Here is a 20,625-nt window from a genome sequence, read left to right as displayed (position 1 = left end):
GTGGAAGAAAAGTAGGGAAACGACAAAAAACAGAGACGTACAAAAGCCCAGTTCGCAATAGCAGATCAGAAAATTTGGTTGTGGGAGTTCATAGCGTATTCTTTTTTTTTAACCTAGGTAGGACATTAGGCAGTATAATAGCAAGATGTTAATGGCACAACCCACCGCCCCGTTCCAAAGGGGACGCTCATAACATCCATACATCCATCCGTTTTTGTACGCCTCCGTTGTTTGCCGTTTCCCTACTTTCGTTCCACCAATCTTCCATCAAATTTTCTTGCGTTGCCTAGCAACAAGCCAACGGCGCGCCAGATGCACGCGTTATAGTCGGCATAAAAAAAAGCACCCGGTATACATGACTCAAAAAAAAAAAAGGAAAGAAAGAAAAGAAAACCTGAAGTCATCTTTACCCGATTACGTTGTCGAATACCAAAATTAAACTTCTATCGTCACAGGGCTGGTCTGGTGCCCTCCCCTCTGTGCCCAGTCTGTGGAGAAGATGAAACAATAGATCATTTTTTCATATTCTGCCGCCGTTTCACTTGTTTAAGAAAAAATCTAGAATCAAGATTTACACAGCTTGGTTTGAGCTTTTCAATTATAAATATCCTTTCTCTAGGAGCCCCCTCTCTTGGAAAGTGCCACAGGGATATTTGCTCAACCGTGGAGGATTTTATAAGTGCTACAAAGAGATTGTCTTGAATTCTTAAACATTTTATTTTTGTTCATTTCCTCCAGTTAGCTTTACCAATTTTAGTCTTTTAATAAAGATAGCCTAATTTCACCCAAATCTTGGCCAATCCCCCACAGTGGGTGTGCGCCATCGCATAAGGAATACCATACCATACCATATGCATGCAGCCAAAATAACGCTGGCCGCGGACAAGCCATATTGTTGCCGTCGTGGGGAAGTCGTCGGCCCATGTATCGGCCGCGGTCAGCCGAACACCAGCATATAACCAGCGGTCACGACGCCGGACCGGTATCGTCGGCCGACCGCCTGCCGGTGGTAAGCGAAAGGGCTCGCCACTTGCAAAAACGAAGCCCGGCCCTTCCCAGACGGCCCAGATCAGGCCGCCTACTTCTTAATTGGCCATGTTCGTCGGCCCGATCTTCCACCGAGCTCATTCTTTTGCTTGGGATATCGCGAAATGAAAACACATGTAGAGCTGTGCTCGATTTTCGCTTTAGGGAGTATCGTAATCGGTGATTTCTTCGCCTGGCGCGCCTCTGAGTTTGATTTTCGCACGTACAGCTGATTGGTCGCTCACTTTGCTGCTAAGTGGGCACGCTGGCTGCGTTGAGTATGACTTTCCAGAGGTCCCCGCGAGAAAGTCAATAACCAAACCCACTAGTTTTGCCTACAAAAGATGACATCAGAAACGCTACCGTAACTCGGCCTTTTTTTTTATCTTCTCGGGTTTTTCTCGGTACACACAAGGAAAGCTTCTTGGCGGTATTTTGTAGGCGCTATCTGCCAACACTGATATGTAGCGTTCTCCGGAACGACCCGGGGCGTTCTCGCGCATCGTACTTTAGGCTCGCATTTCCAAAGTTGGTTCTTTATTCTATGGCATTTCATCATGAACACTAGCACTAGTAAAAGCGCGCGCTTCTCTTCGCGTTCTCGAATGAAGAAAACTGCGGTCTTTGCATGTCAGTACTGTGAGCAGCGGTGCGCGTCGAAGCGCAATGTGCAGAGGCACATACAAAATGTGCACAAGATCCCCATTTCGCAGCAGAAGTTGCCGAGGTATGAGTGCGACGAGTGTCAAGGAGTGTTCTACACTATAGGCGAACTCAGGTCGCACCATGTTAACGAGCATCATTTCCAGCCGACGTACGAGCAGCATCACTTTCCGACAATGGCAGGTAAGGTGCTTATTTATTCGCTTAAACATTGACGTGCGATTACAGCCGCAAGATGGCCCAGGCTTATGCCCGATCCGGATCGAAATTGTCAACCGCGATTGACTCCTTTGCGCAAGTTGCAGGAGGGAGCAAATCGCGGTGGAGAATTTCCATCTGGATCGGGCTCAATCGCAAGCGAAGGTAACCTCGCCACACCTGTAAAAAAAGTGTACGGGCAGGGTTCTGCTATTGTGCCTAGGCTATATTGGACTCTAAGTCGTATACTCTAAGGTATACAAGCGAAAGAATATGGCAAACGCCACTTTTTAAAGCTGAAACATTGTGACGTGTAAATTTTGCTTGTGCATAATTGTAACTAACCACCATTAAAAGTTGCCCGCCAGTATACTTATGGAATTTCTATCAAATAGGCATCGTTTGCTTACTGGCTTTTTCGCAAATATAACCTGCACCCCCCAATGTTCCTAATTAAAAGTGAATTAGCGGGTTTGTCAATTGGAGATTTAGTTAGGTTATTAAGGTATGCGACCGGAACCGTAAATAACAGGTTGGCAAAAATGTTCCTGCATGTCCAACCCACTCAATTTCATATTTACTGAAAGCCTTCTTTCAAACACCCACGGGATACTGCATTCTACAAAATTGTGCCACCAGTACAGCAGTCATGAAAAAAGGGGGAAAAGAAAAGAAGAAAGGAATGTGGGGTAACACGCCAACTGGTTTTCAGATGCACCACTTGAGCTCTGTTTTTCAACTGTCACTGTGGACCTGTCACTGTTAAGTTAGGTACTTAGAATGTGATGAATTCATCCATTCACTTTATTTGTGCTGTTTGTGTATAATACTCACTTGCACAAATTGCATGACTTGACTATAACGAGACATTTGTAAATCCATTTATTGACCAATAAAGGAGTGGCAGCTGCCAGTAAACTTGAATAACATGAACTCTTGCATAACATGAAAACTTGAAACTCCCTCATGCAAAGATCGCGTCAGTAAACAAAGCACAGGTGGCTGTGCATTAGATTAAATAATCTTAATAGGTTGAACGACAGTTAGGTTCACATGAGTAACTTTTAAGCTTGGTTGAGGGCAATAATAATAATAATATAGAAACTTCATTGCTACCTCAAACTATTCGTGTTTGCTATCCCTTAGCCACATATTCACAGACCCACTATTTCGTAATCAACCACCCAATAAATAAGGCAAAAAAATGTCTATACAGTTCTTATATATACTGTCTTTACAACAGCACAGTCTGTGTGTGAAAGTTTCAAATTACACTCATAGAATGCATAGTTAGAAGATGTATAACAAGCAAATGGACTGTCAGCACTTCAAAAAAGTTTTTTTTTTACTGTCACTGGGTCCCTAACACACTACTTTCGCATGATAACATTTTATAGTTAACTGTATTTTATTGTGCAGGTGCACATGTCAGGGTACTAACTTATCTAACTTTTTTATGGCACACTAAAGAGCGCCTTCTTTTAAAATTTTGCCCTGTGCTTTGTTCTAGAATTTTGCCCTGACAGGAATGAATGCTTTATCGTCATTAACAAAATTGAAAGTTTCGCCCGTTATAGTAATTGCAGCTACCATGTTCCACCGCATGATGAATTTAAAGGGGCCGTGAAACACTGTTATAACTGATCATAGGATGGCCTCGCTACTAAAGTGTGTTGTACCACAGATCTCGTGCCGCAAAATTTTTTCGGATCGTTCAGTGGTAAGTGGAGTTGTCGCACCGGTACCCAACTTGCTGTCCCTTCGCACTGGAAGCTACACAGCAGAGCAGCCAAGAGGGCAAACCCTGGCGAAAGGTTGAGTGTCGCAGCGGTGAAAGGGCTCGATGCGGCACCCCGTGGCGGCCACGGTAGACTGCTACTCAGCACGCTGGTGCCATCTCAAAGGCCCCCGTGCAGCAGACGCAGCTATGTGCAGTGCAAAGAGGAAATTATTTTTCTGTCATCTTGAGATTGCAGACATATACGTTTTTCATTTAGTTAGCTTAAATGAGCAATTATGTATTACTAAGAATGTTCTCGCGAACACGAAAATGGCCAATAGCATTGGTCGACCACCAACTGCTTTCGATGGCGACATTGTGGATGCGAGAGCAAGCGTCTGTTATTTGACACGGCATTGTAAATTACTTGCTGTATGCAGTAGAGTAATATCTGGCTCACATGTTTGTAGGAGCATCGTTAACAGATCCGCAACATTTTTTTACTATTTTCAAAAAGTGTTCAGGGCCTCTTTATCTTCATAGCTCTACATACTTTAAAACATACTTCAAGGACGCATTGGCCAAGATAATTTAACTGATTCTATTTCTTTATCACTCACCACACCACGTGGGTGGTAACAGTGAACGTGAAGAAGCTCGAGGGGTGGGAAAATAATAGAACATGAATACAACTTATTCTGTGCACTAAAGTAAAATACGCAGGCAGAATTGTTTAGGCTATTTCATCTGTTTCTTTTTTATACATTGTTCTAAAAGATATTCTGCAGAACATATTTGGACTCTCATTATACTAATTTCATTTCTGCCACACTGCACACGCATTACATTTATTTTTTTTATTTTATGATCATGTTCAGCCTTCAAGTCGTGGAAGGAAAAGGTGGAGAGGGACACTCGCAGTCGCTTCGCTCATACAACAGGTGCAAAGAAGAATTCAATTGGAACGAAGATTTCATACTTCACCTGCCACCGATCTGGAAGTTACGCTTCACAAGGTACGGCGCACTTCCCATACCGCAACCGAGTTGCATCTCTGGCTTTGATAAGATTTGGAAAGCTCGCAGCTAAGATATACGTGCAGTCATGTGTGTACAATTCTTCTCGCAGGCTTTTCTAGCCCTTTAAGGGCAATTGCTGTCTGCAGGCAGGATACTAGAATAAACGTTTTTTTTTCCCCTTCAGTGTTTCAATATTGAGTACTAAGTTTCTGGCAACATCCTTGGCTAGTATGAATCACAGGCAGCAAACGTCATCGGTTGGTGCATATCATATTGATTGCAAATAAAGACGGGGACAGCGGAAGAGAACACATCAACAACACGGGCGGTAACTTTCAACTGGTTTATTCACGGCAGCCCGTGAGCATATATAGACAAATAGAACATGTGCAGAATGCAGCAAACAAGATCACTCGTCAGCCTTGCGGGGCAACCAATTATTAAAAAAAATTATTTCCGATTGAAACAACCTAATGGAAGTGTCACTAACACAGTGGCCTTTCTTTTTTATGTGATAAGCCTCCATCAGTTCGCGTGCAGTCTGGTCCTGGCTTCTCCCCAGAATCCTTATCTCTTAAAAAAGAGGTGCACAGCGACAGGCATTGCAGTGCGCTGGCAAGTGCGCCAATTCATCTTTCGTTTACTTTTGTTCGTGTTCCCTGGCTATATGCCAGGGAACATGTATGTGATACGCAGTAAACGCCAACTAGGCCAAACTGAAGTTCTTCTGAATCATTGGTTGGTGTTGAGCAAGAATGCAGGATGAGGAAGAAGTCTGGCATGTGGGTAGCATTCTTTTAAAAGCACGAACAGAAGAGACAGGCCAATGCAAGATCTCTGGCCGAGGGGATGCCACACTTGCGATTTAAGGCAAACTAAATGTACTCCTGTGGTTCACATATGACAACAGCTGTCTGTACTATTTCGAAATGAAGCCGTTGATGGCTTGTTGTGAAATGCACTTGCATTTTTTGGCCTGGTGTTTCCTTTAATCACTGAAAAAATTTGTTTTCTTTGATTACGCTTATTCTCAATGCGCATTTAGATTTTAGATAGAAAATAAACATTTTTTAGGGGGTATTTGTGTGTCTCGTCCTTGGAGGTTCAACAGCGCCTCCTCATGAGCCTCAACATGGACACTTGTCTCAACATACTCACCCAAGTTGGGTATGATGTGTAACTAAGCCTAAAGTGAGGTTTAAACATACAGCAAGGACGTCTTGGCCAAGATAGTGTAACTGATTCTATTTCTTTATCATTCACCAGACAACCTGGATGGTAACGGTGAATGAAGTTTGAGTGGTGTGAAAATGATAGGACATGAATACAACTGTTTACGTTGATTTGGCCTTGGTCCACTGCCCATAGGTCAACGTTAACTGTATTTATATCCAAGTCTAAGTGCTCATAGTTCTAGTTCTAGGTTGTACGCAACTGTGGGCAGTGACTTGGTATTGCCAAATGCAAAGTGGCATGTCCGCCAATAGAAGTGCTTCCTGTGTGTTCATTCATTAATTTTACAAATGCATATGGCGAGATGAGCAAGGTACAACTAGTGTTTGGAGCGAGCCGCTAGTGATGCTGGACGTTGGTCTTAAAGAGCTCCCAGTGATCAAACACAAGGCATAAGCTGTCAATGTAATCAGATGGTGGTGGTGAAACTTTATTTTCGAAAAGGGTCCTGAAGGACACCTGACTGGTCATCAAGGCGTAGATGACTTGTGATCAATTTTAAAGGTACCTGCCAACTGTCCTGAATTTTTCGAAATGTTTACGAATTTGGGCTCATACTATGATTTTATGAATGTTGCATTAAGTTTTATGAAAAATAAATTATGTTTGTGAAGATGTTTTGAAGCTCTTGAAAGATAGGGCAGTGCAAGATTTGCTAACAATAAAGAAATTGCGCCGCCCTCTTGTGGCAGAACACGGTGCCATATATACTGGAGAGTACTTGCATTGTGAAAGTTTATTTGGAAAACTTCTTTAAGCAGGTGAAATAACAACAGCAATGTCACTGAAAACTCACTGTGTTCTAAACTAAATCTGTCGGTTGTGATCATCTGTTGTTTTAAAGGATCAGTGACCTGAAAAATTTTGTGTTCTGCATTTTTTGCATTTTTAGCTAGCTGTTGACTCCATAATAATGGTACGAAGCCCAAATTTCTCGAGAGCACCACAAATTCTTAACTACAGCACCTGCTAATTGACCTATTTAAAATGCGCATCAAGCGCACAGTGGCTTTAGACAAGAAAAAGGAGACAGCACGTCACCAAAAGCGAAGGTGCTGGTCATGCGGTATTGCAAACAACATAAGAGCCTGCCGGAAAGCCCGGTGTGGTGTTTGAAAAGCTATACAATGACTGTGTTGCCAAAAGCTGTCAAATTGGCCCTTTCACTTGTGCGCTTTGCTTGAAAGTACAGGGGGTACTTCTTGTCCTGTCGACTGCTGAAGGAACCACGGCACAGCCATAGTGTGTGCATACATGCCAGTGTTATCTGGTCCCATGAGACCAACCACCACAAGTTTTGATCACATGATGAGTCTTCTTTCTGTTGTAGCTCTTGGTGTGCATTTTGAAATGGTCGCATTAAAAGGTAACATAATCATTTGCTGCACTCATAGAAATAGAGGCTCCATAGTGTAATTGCTGTGCTGACGGCTATCCAACAAAGCAATAAAACAATGAAGTCTAATAACATGAAAACATTGTATAATTGGGTGTTCATATTCACAGGTGGAAACAGTGCTAAGGACATGGGCAAAGCTAAGACACATATCAAACAACACGTTGCGCTGACTGAGCTGTTTGAACCAGAAATGTGTGGTCACGTTATGAGACGTCATTTCCTTGTTCGGAAAGCTCAGTCAGTACAATGTGTCTTTTTATATGTGCCTTACCTTCGTCCATCTCCTTAGCACTGTTGCCAGCCATATTGCAAAACTATTGTTTCCCCCTTGACTCCTTTACTTTGACTCTATAAAACCTCTTTAAACAACCCACTTCACGTTTCTGAAGCCACAAAGGTAATTGCCACAATGTGTGTTTGCAAATGTTTTCTATCTGTTTACTGTCACCGGTATTGGGGTTCCTCTGTTGAAGATGTGCTACCACCAGCGATCCACGACAGTCCCTCTCAAGCATTCCCAAGTGCCGCCTCAACATCACTACTGGCCAGCTGGATAGTTGGCCGTACATGTGTGCGTGTGTGTGTGTGTGTGTGTGTGGTTGATGCAGAGCTTGACCACGTCACTTAAATGATGGTTTTAAAGCAAGATAGTACCTTTTCTTAGCAACTGCTTCTGTTTATTGCAAAGTATGCAAACACATATGCAGGCGTCCAAGGGTGCGGGAGGGGAAGGGGGAGGAGGTTAGTTGGTTGGGTATGAAGAGTAGTGCACACAGGAAATGATGTATGCAGTGGCTGTGATAATGACCACAATGTGAATGCAACACAAAGCGCTAAGGTGCGGGAAGACAGGTCTGTGGTCTGCGAGGCCTTCTAAATAATAATAAAAAAAAAGATATGGTGACGGTTGTGCAAATCAAACCTTTAGTGATTCTACTTGAAAAGTAGAATGCTCTTTTTAATCTGTGTGCCCTTTTAATTTGCTATCTTCTGGGCTATTAAATTTTTCTGAGATGTCTTTCAGGGATGGGACTCCTGCGCCAATTGCGCCGTTCTGATACAAATGCAAATTCCTGCGCCAAACTGTGCCAAACGCAGAAACTTGGCTGAAATCATGCCATGCTGCGCCTTAACAGCTTCGACATGTGTGCTCCAGCAGTGCCCGTGAACAATGAGCGGATTCGTTCCCTGAAAAAGAGTGCAGCCAGTCGCATTCCGCACACCGCGCAAAGGCGCCTGTCGTGTACAGTTCCTTGTAATTTTCGTGCTTATAATGCTGGACATTACAACACTGGACACACGCGCTGGCAAGTGGCCGGCACGCGCACTTCCGCTCCCGGCTGTTGTCGCCGCTGTTGGGACAGCCAGGGCAGTGGCTGTATTTAGAGCGTACTAGAATAAGGTTGAGTGGGCTGAGCGGCACGGCGCTCACTAGCTGAGGCGCAGAACAACGAAAAGTAGAGTGAGGGTGCTGCGAGTGAACTAGATATTAGGGAGGCGCATACTGCAGCAGGGTTAGCGGGCCGGTATCTCTGTCCCACGGGCCGATATAATGTAAAACTGTTGCAATCTGTTTTTGTGCTCATATGGACGATGCCTGAGCCATTTTGACCTATCGTGAGGGGCTAATGGTGGATTTGGAATAAAGAATTGAGCCATTCCGCTCTGTGAAGGTGGATGACAAGCGAAGCTGTAGCTTATCACACAAAGTTAGGCAAGGGTATGTACATTTATTTTCATCATTTGGTAATGGTAGTGGCGATAGCTTTGGTTTGGCTACCAACTTAGACAGATTCTTAGCCAAAGTTAAATCTACACACCACCGTTGTTGAGTAGTTGAGTGACTTATATTGGTGCGGCACTTCAAAATGAACTCTTCTAGCAGAAACTGAGGGAATCATTTCTTGTCTGGTTTTGAAACGTCCACATAGAAGTCTCCAACGATGATCACAGGGATGGTGTCAACATGGCTAACGTACGCAAGGTGCATGGTCTTGAACTTCTCGATACCACTCTTGGGTGTGTCTGGAGATGTATACGCAGTGGCTATCGCAATTCCGTCTTTCGATTGTACGGCACAGACATCCCCACAATCGGTGGCATTGTCGCTTTGCGAGTCGAATGTCTGGTTATATGTACATTTCGTCCTTTGCGTATATGGCAACGCTCCTGCCCGTGAGTTCATGTGCTGTTCCCATACGATTCCAGTATACCATCAACTTTACACAACGCATCTTGATTTATATATTTCATTGATTCTTATTATTTACTATTAGAGCACAGCTCCTAGGTGCCTGTTCGTGCATTGAACATCGGCATGCCGCGGTGTCGTACCTCGTGACCGAGCGCAGTGAAAGATGAAAGCGAACGTGAAGGGGGAGCGGTGGGGAAACGGCTTGCGCATGTGCTGAATTGCCGGCGCCCATGGCATCTGCAGCTGTGTGGGCGATCTCATCTGCGCTTCTGATGGGGGCCAAGGCGGTGGGAAGTGGGGAGGGCTGCACTTGTCCACGGCGTCAGCTGCTGAGGTCAGTACGCGGTACGAACAGCGATCACGGTGACAGCGATCACTGCTTCTTCAGGGGGCAATGGTGAGCAGCTACGAGAAAGGCTCGATGTGATGATCCCTTGGGTGTTGTCACTGCTGACACTGGTGGCACGATTTCACCGTGACAAAGGGCTGCTCTTGTCGTTGGTGGAATGAAAGCATGAGAAGAGTAGTGCCCCGCAAGACACGCTGTGCGGCGAGGATAACTACGATATGGCGCCAGAGTAGCGCGCATCGTCTGCATGGAAACAAAGTGCTGCATGAGTGGAGGTCTGTCTGCTGCAGCTGCTGTGAATTGTGCTGATGAGCTGCTTTTTGCGATCTCCCGATTAGCGAGGCAGTCGCGCTACACTTTGCTTTGTTCGCTATCTTGCACACGGTATAGATTTTTCGTGCCAGCTATGCTACTCACAGCTTTCTGTTCCTAATATAAACAATGTATCTGTATAATCATAATACAACATATTCACACGCACAATGAAAACACATATAGAGCTGCACTCAAATTTCCCATTAACGAGTATCGTAATCATCGGTGAATATTTATTATTATGATTGAGGACCTTAACAGAGAAAGTGTAAGAGTGGGGTTGAAGATTAATATGTAGAAGACAAAGATAATGACCAATAGCTTGGCAAGGGGACAAGAATTCAGGATCGCCCGTCAGCTTCTAGAGTCTGAAGGAGTACGTTTACCTAGGTCAATTGCTCACAGGGGACACTGATCAGGAGAAGGAAATTTACAGAAGAATAAAAATGGGTTGGAGTGCATGCGGCAGACATTGTCAGATCCTTACTGGAATCTTACCATTATCATTAAAAAGAAAGGTGTACAATTAGTGCATTGTACCAGTGCTAACATATGGCGTAGAAACTTGGAGACTGACAAAGAAGCTCAAGAACAAGTTAAGGACCGCGTAAAGAGCGATGGCTCGAAGAATTTTAGATGTAGCGTTAAGAGACAGGAAGAGAGTGGTATGGATCAGAGAGCAAATGGGTATATGTAGCTGATGTTCTAATCGACATTAAGAGAAAAATATGGAGCTAGGCAGGTCATGTAATGCGTAGGTTAGATAACTGGTGGACTATTAGAGTTACAGAATGGGTGCCAAGAGAAGGGAAGCACAGTCGAAGACAGCAGAAAACCAAGTGGGGCGATGAAATTAGGAAATTTGCAGGCGCTTGTTGGAATCGGTTGGCACAGGACAGGCATAATTGGAGATCACAGGAAGAGACCTTCGTCCTGCAGTGGAGATAAAATAGTCTAATGACGATGATGATGACGATTAGGGGCGGAGTGCTTGGAACCTGCTTCACCTCTGCCGTGGGTCAGCCCAATATTGCACTATCTCTGGGATTGGCTCATGCTCACCTTTTTATTGTTGATGCACCAACACGAAAAATACATATAACTCTAGCCATACACAGCTTCGCTGTGTATGGCTAGAGATTGGAATAGTTTTACATTGTACCAGCCCAGGGTCAATTGTGGCTCTCTGGGTCTGTGTCGATTGGACCTCATAATTGGAGAAAATTTTTCGCTACCATCATGAACGTCGGCACGAAATATATAGTTCGATTGCAGTGCCACTAATATTTTTGGCTTTGTTGGAAAGCATGCAACGTGCTGCTGCTCAACCCAATCTTCAATATTTCTGTACGCCATAGCTACTGAACACGGTTCTACCACCACGCATTCTGATTGGCTTGTGGCAAAGCGGAACTACTTCTATTATGCTGAAATGGTTTTCAATAAACCACAGTATTTCATAACTCTGGCTTCTTCATACTGTGTGTTCGCGAAGTGCATTTCCAGGCACTTCACCTACACTGTCGAGACATTAAATAAAAGTGTATTTATAAAAAAAATGTCTGTGGCTACTTTACACAATTTTGTGCTCACTATTGTGGCATGCATATTGTTATGTCGATGTGGCCACCAAGAACGCCATGCTGGGCACGCCGGGACGTCGGCCCAAAGAGAGATGCAGATGTAGACGGGGGACCTTACGTCTGCAAGAAAGGCGGCGGCGAAATTCCACAAAGCATGGTTGTAGGTCGAACAGGGTTGTCGCTTGAGTACTCTGGAGCGCAAGTAAGACTGCAATGTCCTAGGCCTCAGTAGTTGGAGCAGTCTGTGCCTTAGCTGTGTCCAAGTTCACGTCAGCATTGATGAAATGCGCTGTAGCACTCAGCGTCCGTGGCCGAAGCAGTAGTAGAAAGGACACACCCAGATATCAGCAGTAGCGTCACAGCAGACGTGGCATACCTGGGGTCCGTGAACATAGTGGACGCGTCGCAGCAGAAGCATTTGAAGTAGGGTTAGCGTCCGGGTAGCGTCTGAGCCGTTCAAAGTCCGAAGAAGTTGTTGCAGGATGTAGGGATGCTTACCGTAGTAGCGCCTGAAGTCCTTAGTGTAAGTCGTTGCAGTAGTATACAAGAGGGGGTTCTTCAACAGCAGCATGAGCAGCAACTTGGACGCATCACGACAGCAGTAGTAGAGGTAAAACAGGGATGCATTTCAGTAGGAGCAAAGTCCCTGGCATCCACCGAAGAAGTATAATGAAAAGTAGCAGTATTGTAGCAGCGGTAAGGCTTGGAAATAGTCCCCACAGCAGTAAAAGTCCTTTTCATCTCGTCACCAATGTTACTTCGGCGTGGCCGCCAAGAACACCATGCCGGGCACGTTGGGCACACCGGGACGGCGGCCTAAAGAAAGACGCAGACAAGGACTGAGGCTGAGAGTGAATTTATTGAAGCGCGGTGCCTTAAATAGGGGTAGCGTCACTATCACAGTGCCCCCTGAGGGCGAGCAAGTTTCGGTCTCTCAACCGAAACTCCGATGTAACAAAAGTTTTGTCATTTCTGCGACTAATTAAAAATCTACAGGTACTACAGTCGGACCCACTTATAACAATATTCAAGTGCCACAAAAATTCCATTGTTATAACCAATAATAGTTATGACCAGAGGGATGGCAGAGCTGATATGAGAAAACTATATGGGCAGGGAGGCCGGTGCCCCTCCCCACCACCTTCCTCTGCCTGGCTGCTGATTGTGTTCACTCGTTTAACTGCTTCCTGGGCACTCCAGTTGCTTGTAACAAGCCGCGGCTGTCTGCGTTAAAGAATGGCACTGCTATAACAACTGCAAAGAGGTGTCGCAGGTGGCAAGTGATATGCGAGTATTGCCGAGGCATCGCTTTGGTGGCCCGGAAAGGGGCCGTTTAAAAATTGCGAGAAGGCTGCCATGGCAGCCTGTCAGCTTGAGAAATCCAGAAGAAACGCTGAGGAGAGATCGCCACAAGCATCTCACCATGCGCTGGCTTGTACGAGAAAGGCCTATGTCCGTCAGCCATGCATGTTTTCCGTGAAAATTGCCAACATCCTTCTCCAAGGCCTCCAAGTGCTTCACGTAGTGCATCGGAAGGTTCCTCGCGAAAACTAAGCTCTGGAGGGTGGGGAGGGGGGACTGAATAATGCTGGGCCTCCTGTGAGGACAACGTTGAGGCAGCCTGCCCTACCGCGTCACCGCTGCCGTCGCTATTCGATGCAAGCAAGTTCGCGACAATCGTCTTATCATTTAGAAGCAATTGGTTTCCAAATTTACAGTCGTGCGCTTTCTTTTCACCGGCAACGTCGTGCATTGCCAATGATCAGCGGGTGGATGAGCCATCTTCAGTTTTGCCGGCCAGTCATGCAAAGTTGAGAAACTGCTTGGCCAGGAATGACTTCTACACAACCAACAATAATGAATGCGAGCGATTAAGCTGTTTGAGAACTGCCACACTGCACTGAATGAGGAGCCAGCCAGTAACATGCGAGCAATCTGCTTGCAGCCCTGTTGGCATGGCCCATTTGTGTTTCGGAGGGTGGGGCGGCGTAGAGCTATGGGTACAGCCCATTCATGTTCTGAGGGGTGGAAGGGCGACGGGAGAGAGCCGCGCGGATATGGCTGGAAAATGAGCGTGCAACAGCTTTTGGAGCAGTGGCGCATTGTACCGCTGCTTGAATTTCTCGTTTTATTTTTTCTTTTCAAGGATTTTGCATTTTACTAATTTTTGGCTCGGACACCCAGCAGCCAGACTTCATCATTATAACTGATAATGCGGCACTGGGGAATTGTAGTAAGCGGGTTATTTCACCATGGAAAACGTACGAAGTCGACGGTGCAGCAGCCTCTCATTGTTATAACCGATATATTGTTAAAACCAGTATCGTTATAAGTGGGTTCGACTGTATTACCAAACTCTGCATGCACTAGATGATTTTAGTATCAGGGTAATCTGCTTTAAAATTTAGCTTAATAGGTTGCTTAAGAGAGTTGCAGTACAGCGCTGGTGTTGGCTTATTCCATGTTCCGTCCTGGTTTCGGAATGTCCTGCCATATTCCATTATTCCACCAAAATTAAGACTGGCCTGCACCAAACTGCTTTAATATGAAATTTCATTTGCTCTAAATTGCTCCGAATTCACTCTGCTCCAAGCTGCTCCAAAATACAATTTAGTCTGCCCCAAATTGCTCCAAAGTGCAATTTTACTTTCTACAGAAATTGCTTCAAAATGACATTGGCCAGTCCCACCCCTGGTCTTTTCAAAAGGTTTCTGCTGTTTTATTGACCTTCCAGTATTGCTGTCTGTCTGTAATACTGTGTCCGATAACACTGTTAATTCCTATGTTCCTATATATACATTCTTTCATTTACTTTCATATACATTCGGTGTTTGTGTTTTTATTTTCATTAACCACATGTCCATCTGCCCATACATTGTGCTTTGTGCTGTATTCTCGCTGCGTACTTAGAAAAACTTGCCCAAATCACTATCCTGGTAATAATCACAATGAGAGATCTGCTAATGCCTTTGCACACATCCTTCAAAGACATCGTGGTGCAAAAATGTCTTTAAAGTTTTCATTTTGCTGGCATCAATGCAAAGGCTGTTGATGAATTTAAGGTGCTTTAGGACTGTGTGAGGCACACTTAAAGACGTGTTCAAGGTATACACGAGGCTGCAGAACCCCTGCGGCATCAACCCATCTTGGTAAAAGCCACTCTCCTCCATGTGTGTCAACAGTAGAGCTTTTAAAAGGACCACAGAATTTTCTTGTACTGTATTACAGGTGAAAATTATGACAAATAGTGTTAGCAAGCTACAGTGGCAAGAAAAGTAATAAATGCATGCTGATGCCCTCTTGTAATAGGATAGCGGGGACATTGAAGTACTTCGCAATAAAGAAGTAAATTTTCCTATGCAAAATTCAGGCAATGCTTACGTTTATTCTTTACAAGGAAGGCAGGAAAATAGTAATTTTAGAGCTATATTATGCTCCTTTTGCATAAAAGCAGTTGGAGTGCTCCGTGTGCTTCGCATAAAAACATGAAGGGATATAACGAGGGCTACAGAGACATAGGAGAAATGGCTGGTATTGCTGGCTCCCACCAATGATTGCAATGTCTTTTTATAGCGCATGTTTACTGCCAACTAATAAATAATGAAAGACGACGCTATAGAACCAAGGGTCAGCTGCAAGCCGTATCACTGTAAAGGACAACCGTTGACCATGTTCGTCACTGTAGCAAAGCTTTATTGTTTCTTTTGAAGGCATAAGTTTGCCCATTTAAGGTTTGTTTCAAGAGCACTGCTTGCTTTGTCTGCCTGCTCGTAGAAGGGTTTGGGTGCGAGCTAGCTGGTACGGATCATTCATATTTAAAACGGCGCCAAAAAACACGGACAAGGGAGGACGCAGGATGAGCGCTCGTCCTGTGTCCTCCCTTGTCCGTGTTTTTTGGCACTGTTTTAAATATGAATGCCTGCTCGTGCTGCATGTCACTACTTCCTCATGTTAACTATGCATATTATTTGTAACAGGCCTGGCCTCAAAAATTGGCGAAGTCCAAAGCCAGTATACTATGATCTGAATTGTTTGATTCTAGTTTATTCTTACAATTTAATGGTTTCAAGTGGCAAACACCAGTAGTAACTTAGGTGGGATGCAGCCCTAGTGAATGGAGGGGCATACGACAAATGAATAGGACAGAAATGCATTGTATACCTGCCCTGGTGGACATAATCCAAGGCCTTCTCATTCAATAAAGAGGCTCAATAAGAATAGTAACACTTACAGACTTACTGAGGTTCTCACTAATTTACTACAAACAGTTATTCTTGTCTTTACTGGTATTTTGCTAGCGAAGCATGCACCTTAAATCAAGTACATAAGTGAGAATTAACCACCTGGCTATTATATATATATTATTTTCTTCAGCCGTAGGAAACCGGAAGAGGAAGCGGGCTGGAAGCATCAAATGTGGAAAGATATGTTTTGCAACAATGACTGTTGCTGAAGCCAAGACAGGAGTTAGTGTGACGTTCCAACGCAAGCACAGGGGCCATGACTTTGACTTGTGCCATGTTTTTCTGTCCAAGTCGGAGAGAGGTGCTCTTGCTGGTAAGAAACTGCTTTGCTCTTAATCAACACGTGAAGGATAGTTCTTGGGTTTTAAACCTCGCATGTATAAAGCACTGCCTATGCCACATCAGGCAGTGAAAAAACCCAGAGCGATTGTTAATGCATCAGAAATGCATCACATTTTCATAATTCAAAGCCACTTTCACTGCCTGTGGGCTATTATAGTTAATGGCACCCTAAACAGCCTATAACTTGGCCCATTTTATTCCATTACATTTGGCTGTGGTAACAACTATGTGTGATTAAAAGCTTCCTTGGTGAAGCCATTGACATTTATTTTGCCCATATGACTGCTCCTATTGCAGCCAGTAGCTTTAGTTATTGTTGATATAATTTGTTTGCCTTGCCTTCATGTACCAAAAGCCAGGTGTAGTTCCTCCTGGTGCCCTGCAAGCCGCAGAGCACACAGTGGCTCTCTTTGTTCCTGCTTAATTTTTCAGCTTGCAGTTAAGTGGATCGCTAGGGTGTAACATCGCCATGCAGCCCAATGGCTATGAGAATAGTCGCAGTAAATAAGCCTCGGAACAACTTCCATCCACGGGGATTACTTAATATAAACTGAAATATATAACTACACAATCATGCCTGTCCATTCTGCGTCAATTAAAATGTGAACATTATAGGCTGCAGTAAAACCTGCAACCTTGCACAACCATTACAGCCGATCCGTGACAAATGCGGTTTCAGTGTGAAATTTCAGCTCAGCTTTCATTTTTTTACCACTATGTGGGGTTCAAGGACTGAATAGCTAACATCTTTGTGCTCATAATATATTATTTATGTGGACATAGTACAACGAATAGGACATTAGGATGATTAGGCAGAGACCTGACCCCGCAAAACAGCTTGACACTCAATTTTAGCATAATGTTACAGCTGTATGTGTTCCTTGTAAGGCTGGACGATTGATCAGTTAAAGGGACCCTGAAACGATTTTGTCGATTTTTTACAAACATACTGAGTCGTTACAGTAGGTCCTTCTCATCATTAATTGATGCATCTAAGTGCTTCGCGTAAAGCGTGTAATTTATTATAAGTTTTTAAAAATGTACATTGCTGCCGATCGCAGCATACTCCTCGGTGGAATTTTCAGCCACCTCTACCCATATGATGTAAATCACTCAATTGACGTCATGGGGGTGAGCTATCGGATTGGCTGCCCAGGGCGTGCCATCTATAATTTTTCCACCTATGTGGTGAACAAATGATGTTCGTAATAGTTGCATTGTTAGTTAATTTGTTTCTATAAAAAGAATGTAACAGAAAGAGAATGCCCAAGAACAATTTCTCACTACACTTAATCACTTCCAGCACACAGCAAGCGTTGTATGCTTGTGTTACAATGTGCTCCATTTTGACGAGAGCTCCGCAGGCAGAGTCGGTCTGTCTTTTCGCGAGCACTATGATTCGACTTTGTTGCGTTGTGGACTGCAAACGTAGCGACTGGCAATATGTTAAGCTGCGACATCGTGTCCCTCTGCAAGGCAGCAGACGAGTGAACTGGCTGCGGCGCATCGGACTGCCGCTATCAGATCGGCATCAAGATTTGCGTGTTTGTGGCCGTCACTTCACACCGGAAGATTACTAATGCAATAGCGTTTCGCGAGTCCGGTATTAAGGTAAACGCAAGCGCAAGGGGACAGGGCCTGGCCGTGTGCCCTTGCGTGTTTTTGACAGGATGAGCGGAAGCGCAAATGTGAATGGTCTGCACGGTGCAGCCACCTGGTGGCACAGAGCTCAACCACACACAGTAGCAGTAACAAAATGTATTCTTTGCCGCTCGTGTAAATTTTTCGCAGGAGTGTAATCATTAACACGATTTTGTAAATGTTTAAAATGTTTTACACTTGGTTACAGCAATATTAGCTCTTTGTTCGGCTGGTTAAGCTCTGCGCCAATGGGTGGCTGGACTGTGGAGACCGATCAGGCAGCTCACATACGTCTAAGCTAAAGTTCCTTCATCAGCTTGAGTTTATGCCTCCACCGTTCCGTTGAAACAGCTGGCTTGCCTGTGGTTACCGGAATACCAGACACATTCGGCACTACGACAGAATGCTCGCAACGCGCGCTGCTTCGATAGCTCTCTCTTGGGGTCGACTGCCAAGCAGCTGGCAGAGAGTTTGGAGAGGCTTTGCACTCTTGCTCCTAGAGAACCGGAAGTCGATGACACGACATGCCAGCATGACGCGGAACCAGTGAAGGCGGAGCTTAGCCCCGATCACTCGGCAAATGAGTTTAGGAGAAAATGCATGACTATGGAGGAGAGTAACTTGTAATCGTCCGTAGCTCTCTTAATATGAGATGTTTCACATAAATTGTGGTGCGAGTGCTTAACTTTAGCTGTACCCTACGCGTCTACAAAATTTGACCAAACCATTTCAGGGACCCTTTAACTATCTAAATAATTGTTGAAAGATATGACTAATGCTTTTGTTGCCACTAATTAAATAAAGTAAAGTGCATCAACCAAACCAGAGAAAATGCCCTGTGATGTTATATGCAAGCTTATCCGGAGCACTGTGCATCTGTTACAATAGTCGACCCTTTTTAACAATTGTAATGTCGTGTGCCACTATGAATGGTTATGAGCTAGAAAAGTGACAGACACTGATGCCACAGAAGGTGTAGGGGTAGTAAACAGGTTTTGCCGATTGAAAAAGTATTGTAAATAATTGTCATATTTAACAGTTTACGGTGCCGTGTACACAATTGTGTCTGACAGTATGTAGCGTAGCAACAGAAAAAGCATTGATGAAAGTAATCATATTTAAGATGTGTCGCAAACATCATTAAACACTTCTGATTGGAATCGCGCTTCAAATTTGAATAATTTGTGCTGAATGCTTTAGTACAGTGAGTGGGCAGGGTGTTCTTGCTTGGTCTGAACATGCCATTGTATGTAGTGGGTTCACTTCTCTCATTGTTCCTCGCAGTGTTTTGCACGAGGCATAATTTTCAATTGGCTGGGTAGGTGCTACTTAAGACTGCTATATATATGAAATAGTTGATATTTTCATATCTGAGGTTCCTGCAGTTAGTTTTTCGCATGGAGTCCGCATTCTGTAAACTTGACAAAACTCGCTAAAGAATTTAAAATTCTTAATCCATTCTGCGGCTGTACAGTTTTCGTAGCTCTGAATATACGAGAAATGCGGTAAAAGTAAGGTTTTAATCAACAGGTGTAATTGGCACTTGAAAGGGTTAACAAAGGCGTTGAAAGTGTCAGAAAAGACAGCTTTTCCGCGGGTGGAATCCAAAGCCACACTTGCTGGATGCGCGGAGCATCGTTCTAACCAAAAACACTACTGCAGCTGCCATCTTCCCTTCCACTTCTTTGTGGCATTTAATGTTATAAAAATACATTATGTTTCCTTTACGGAAAAAAAAAAAAATGTTTATGCACTATGCATGATGAAACTGAGAGCCTGGCTGTCAAGTTGATGCCTGCAAAAATAACATACTTGCTGTAAGGCAGCTGCTGACTTAGTAATAATATTTTCTAATGCTGTAGCCGATAGTCACCATTGCAGTTTATTAATGGCACCAAATATTAACATTGAAGAATCCACGTAATTTTGCTGCTGCTGCTGCTGCTGAAGTCTGCTCAGTAGCAATGCTTGCCTCTGTCTTTGCAAGGAAGTACAACAGTGTAATAAGCTGGCCTAAAACAACGGGAAGGAATGTAGATCACTTAAATAATCTAACATACCACATTATAGACGCATTGATTGTAAGTCGGTGGGACTGATTATTCAAGGAAAAAAGGGCTGTCAATTAAGTTATATAAATTTTTTTTTTTTTAATTTCAACCTTGGCTCTTTGCATCCTTAACCCTTTCAGGGTTAATGACGTAAATATACTATGGTGCCGCAAACAAGTCCAAAATGGTCGATGCCATATATTTACGGCGCCGTCTGTACGTTTAAAAAGCACACCGATTTCCTAACTTTTTCTTTCCTGGCATGTGTTGCCACTATGTGGGAATACATGGAATTTTTTCCTCTCACCTCCCTCTCTTGGTTTTTGTTGCATGGTTTGTTTTAGAGCTAGTTTGTTTGCCCTGGCGTGTCTATATACTACCGCTCGCGGATTGGTGTGTCCACGGGCGGGCGGCGGCTAGTTTCTGTTTTGTTCCACGGGCGGTTTCAGCTTCTTGCGCTCACAAAACTTATGGCTATCTCGTTACTAATTGCTCAAAGGGCAACCGCCTTTTACTCGCTCGTTTATTGCTCACAGGGCTGCGCATATGAAGGATGCCCCCATGCATGCATTTCCTTTTTTTTTTTTTTTGGGGGACTCGCAAAAACTAATTGCCTCTGGTTGGTGATAAGATGAAGATTAGCGAAAG

General features: G+C 44.1%; 1 protein-coding gene across 2 annotated transcripts in view; it reads left to right on the top strand.

The window, feature by feature from the left end:
- The first annotated feature begins 1,459 nt into the window (after positions 1 to 1,459).
- The window catches only part of LOC126524588 (uncharacterized), a 51,233-nt gene continuing 32,067 nt past the window's right edge, over positions 1,460 to 20,625 (top strand). Inside the window, exons 1-3 of one of the 2 annotated variants that reach the window (XR_011893480.1) lie at positions 1,460 to 1,872; positions 4,486 to 4,623; positions 16,074 to 16,256. Coding sequence is in view for 1 of the 2 variants with exons in the window: in XM_050172887.3 (XP_050028844.1) it covers positions 1,584 to 1,872; positions 4,486 to 4,623; positions 16,074 to 16,256 (610 nt within the window). In the remaining variant the exon portion in view is untranslated. The remainder of the gene's footprint in view (positions 1,873 to 4,485; positions 4,624 to 16,073; positions 16,257 to 20,625) is intronic. The other variant, XM_050172887.3, reaches the window with a different exon arrangement.

This window comes from Dermacentor andersoni, chromosome 3 (assembly GCF_023375885.2).
Source record: "Dermacentor andersoni chromosome 3, qqDerAnde1_hic_scaffold, whole genome shotgun sequence".
NCBI classification, from domain to species: domain Eukaryota; kingdom Metazoa; phylum Arthropoda; class Arachnida; order Ixodida; family Ixodidae; genus Dermacentor; species Dermacentor andersoni.
This window is presented reverse-complemented; position numbering and strand designations above follow the sequence as displayed.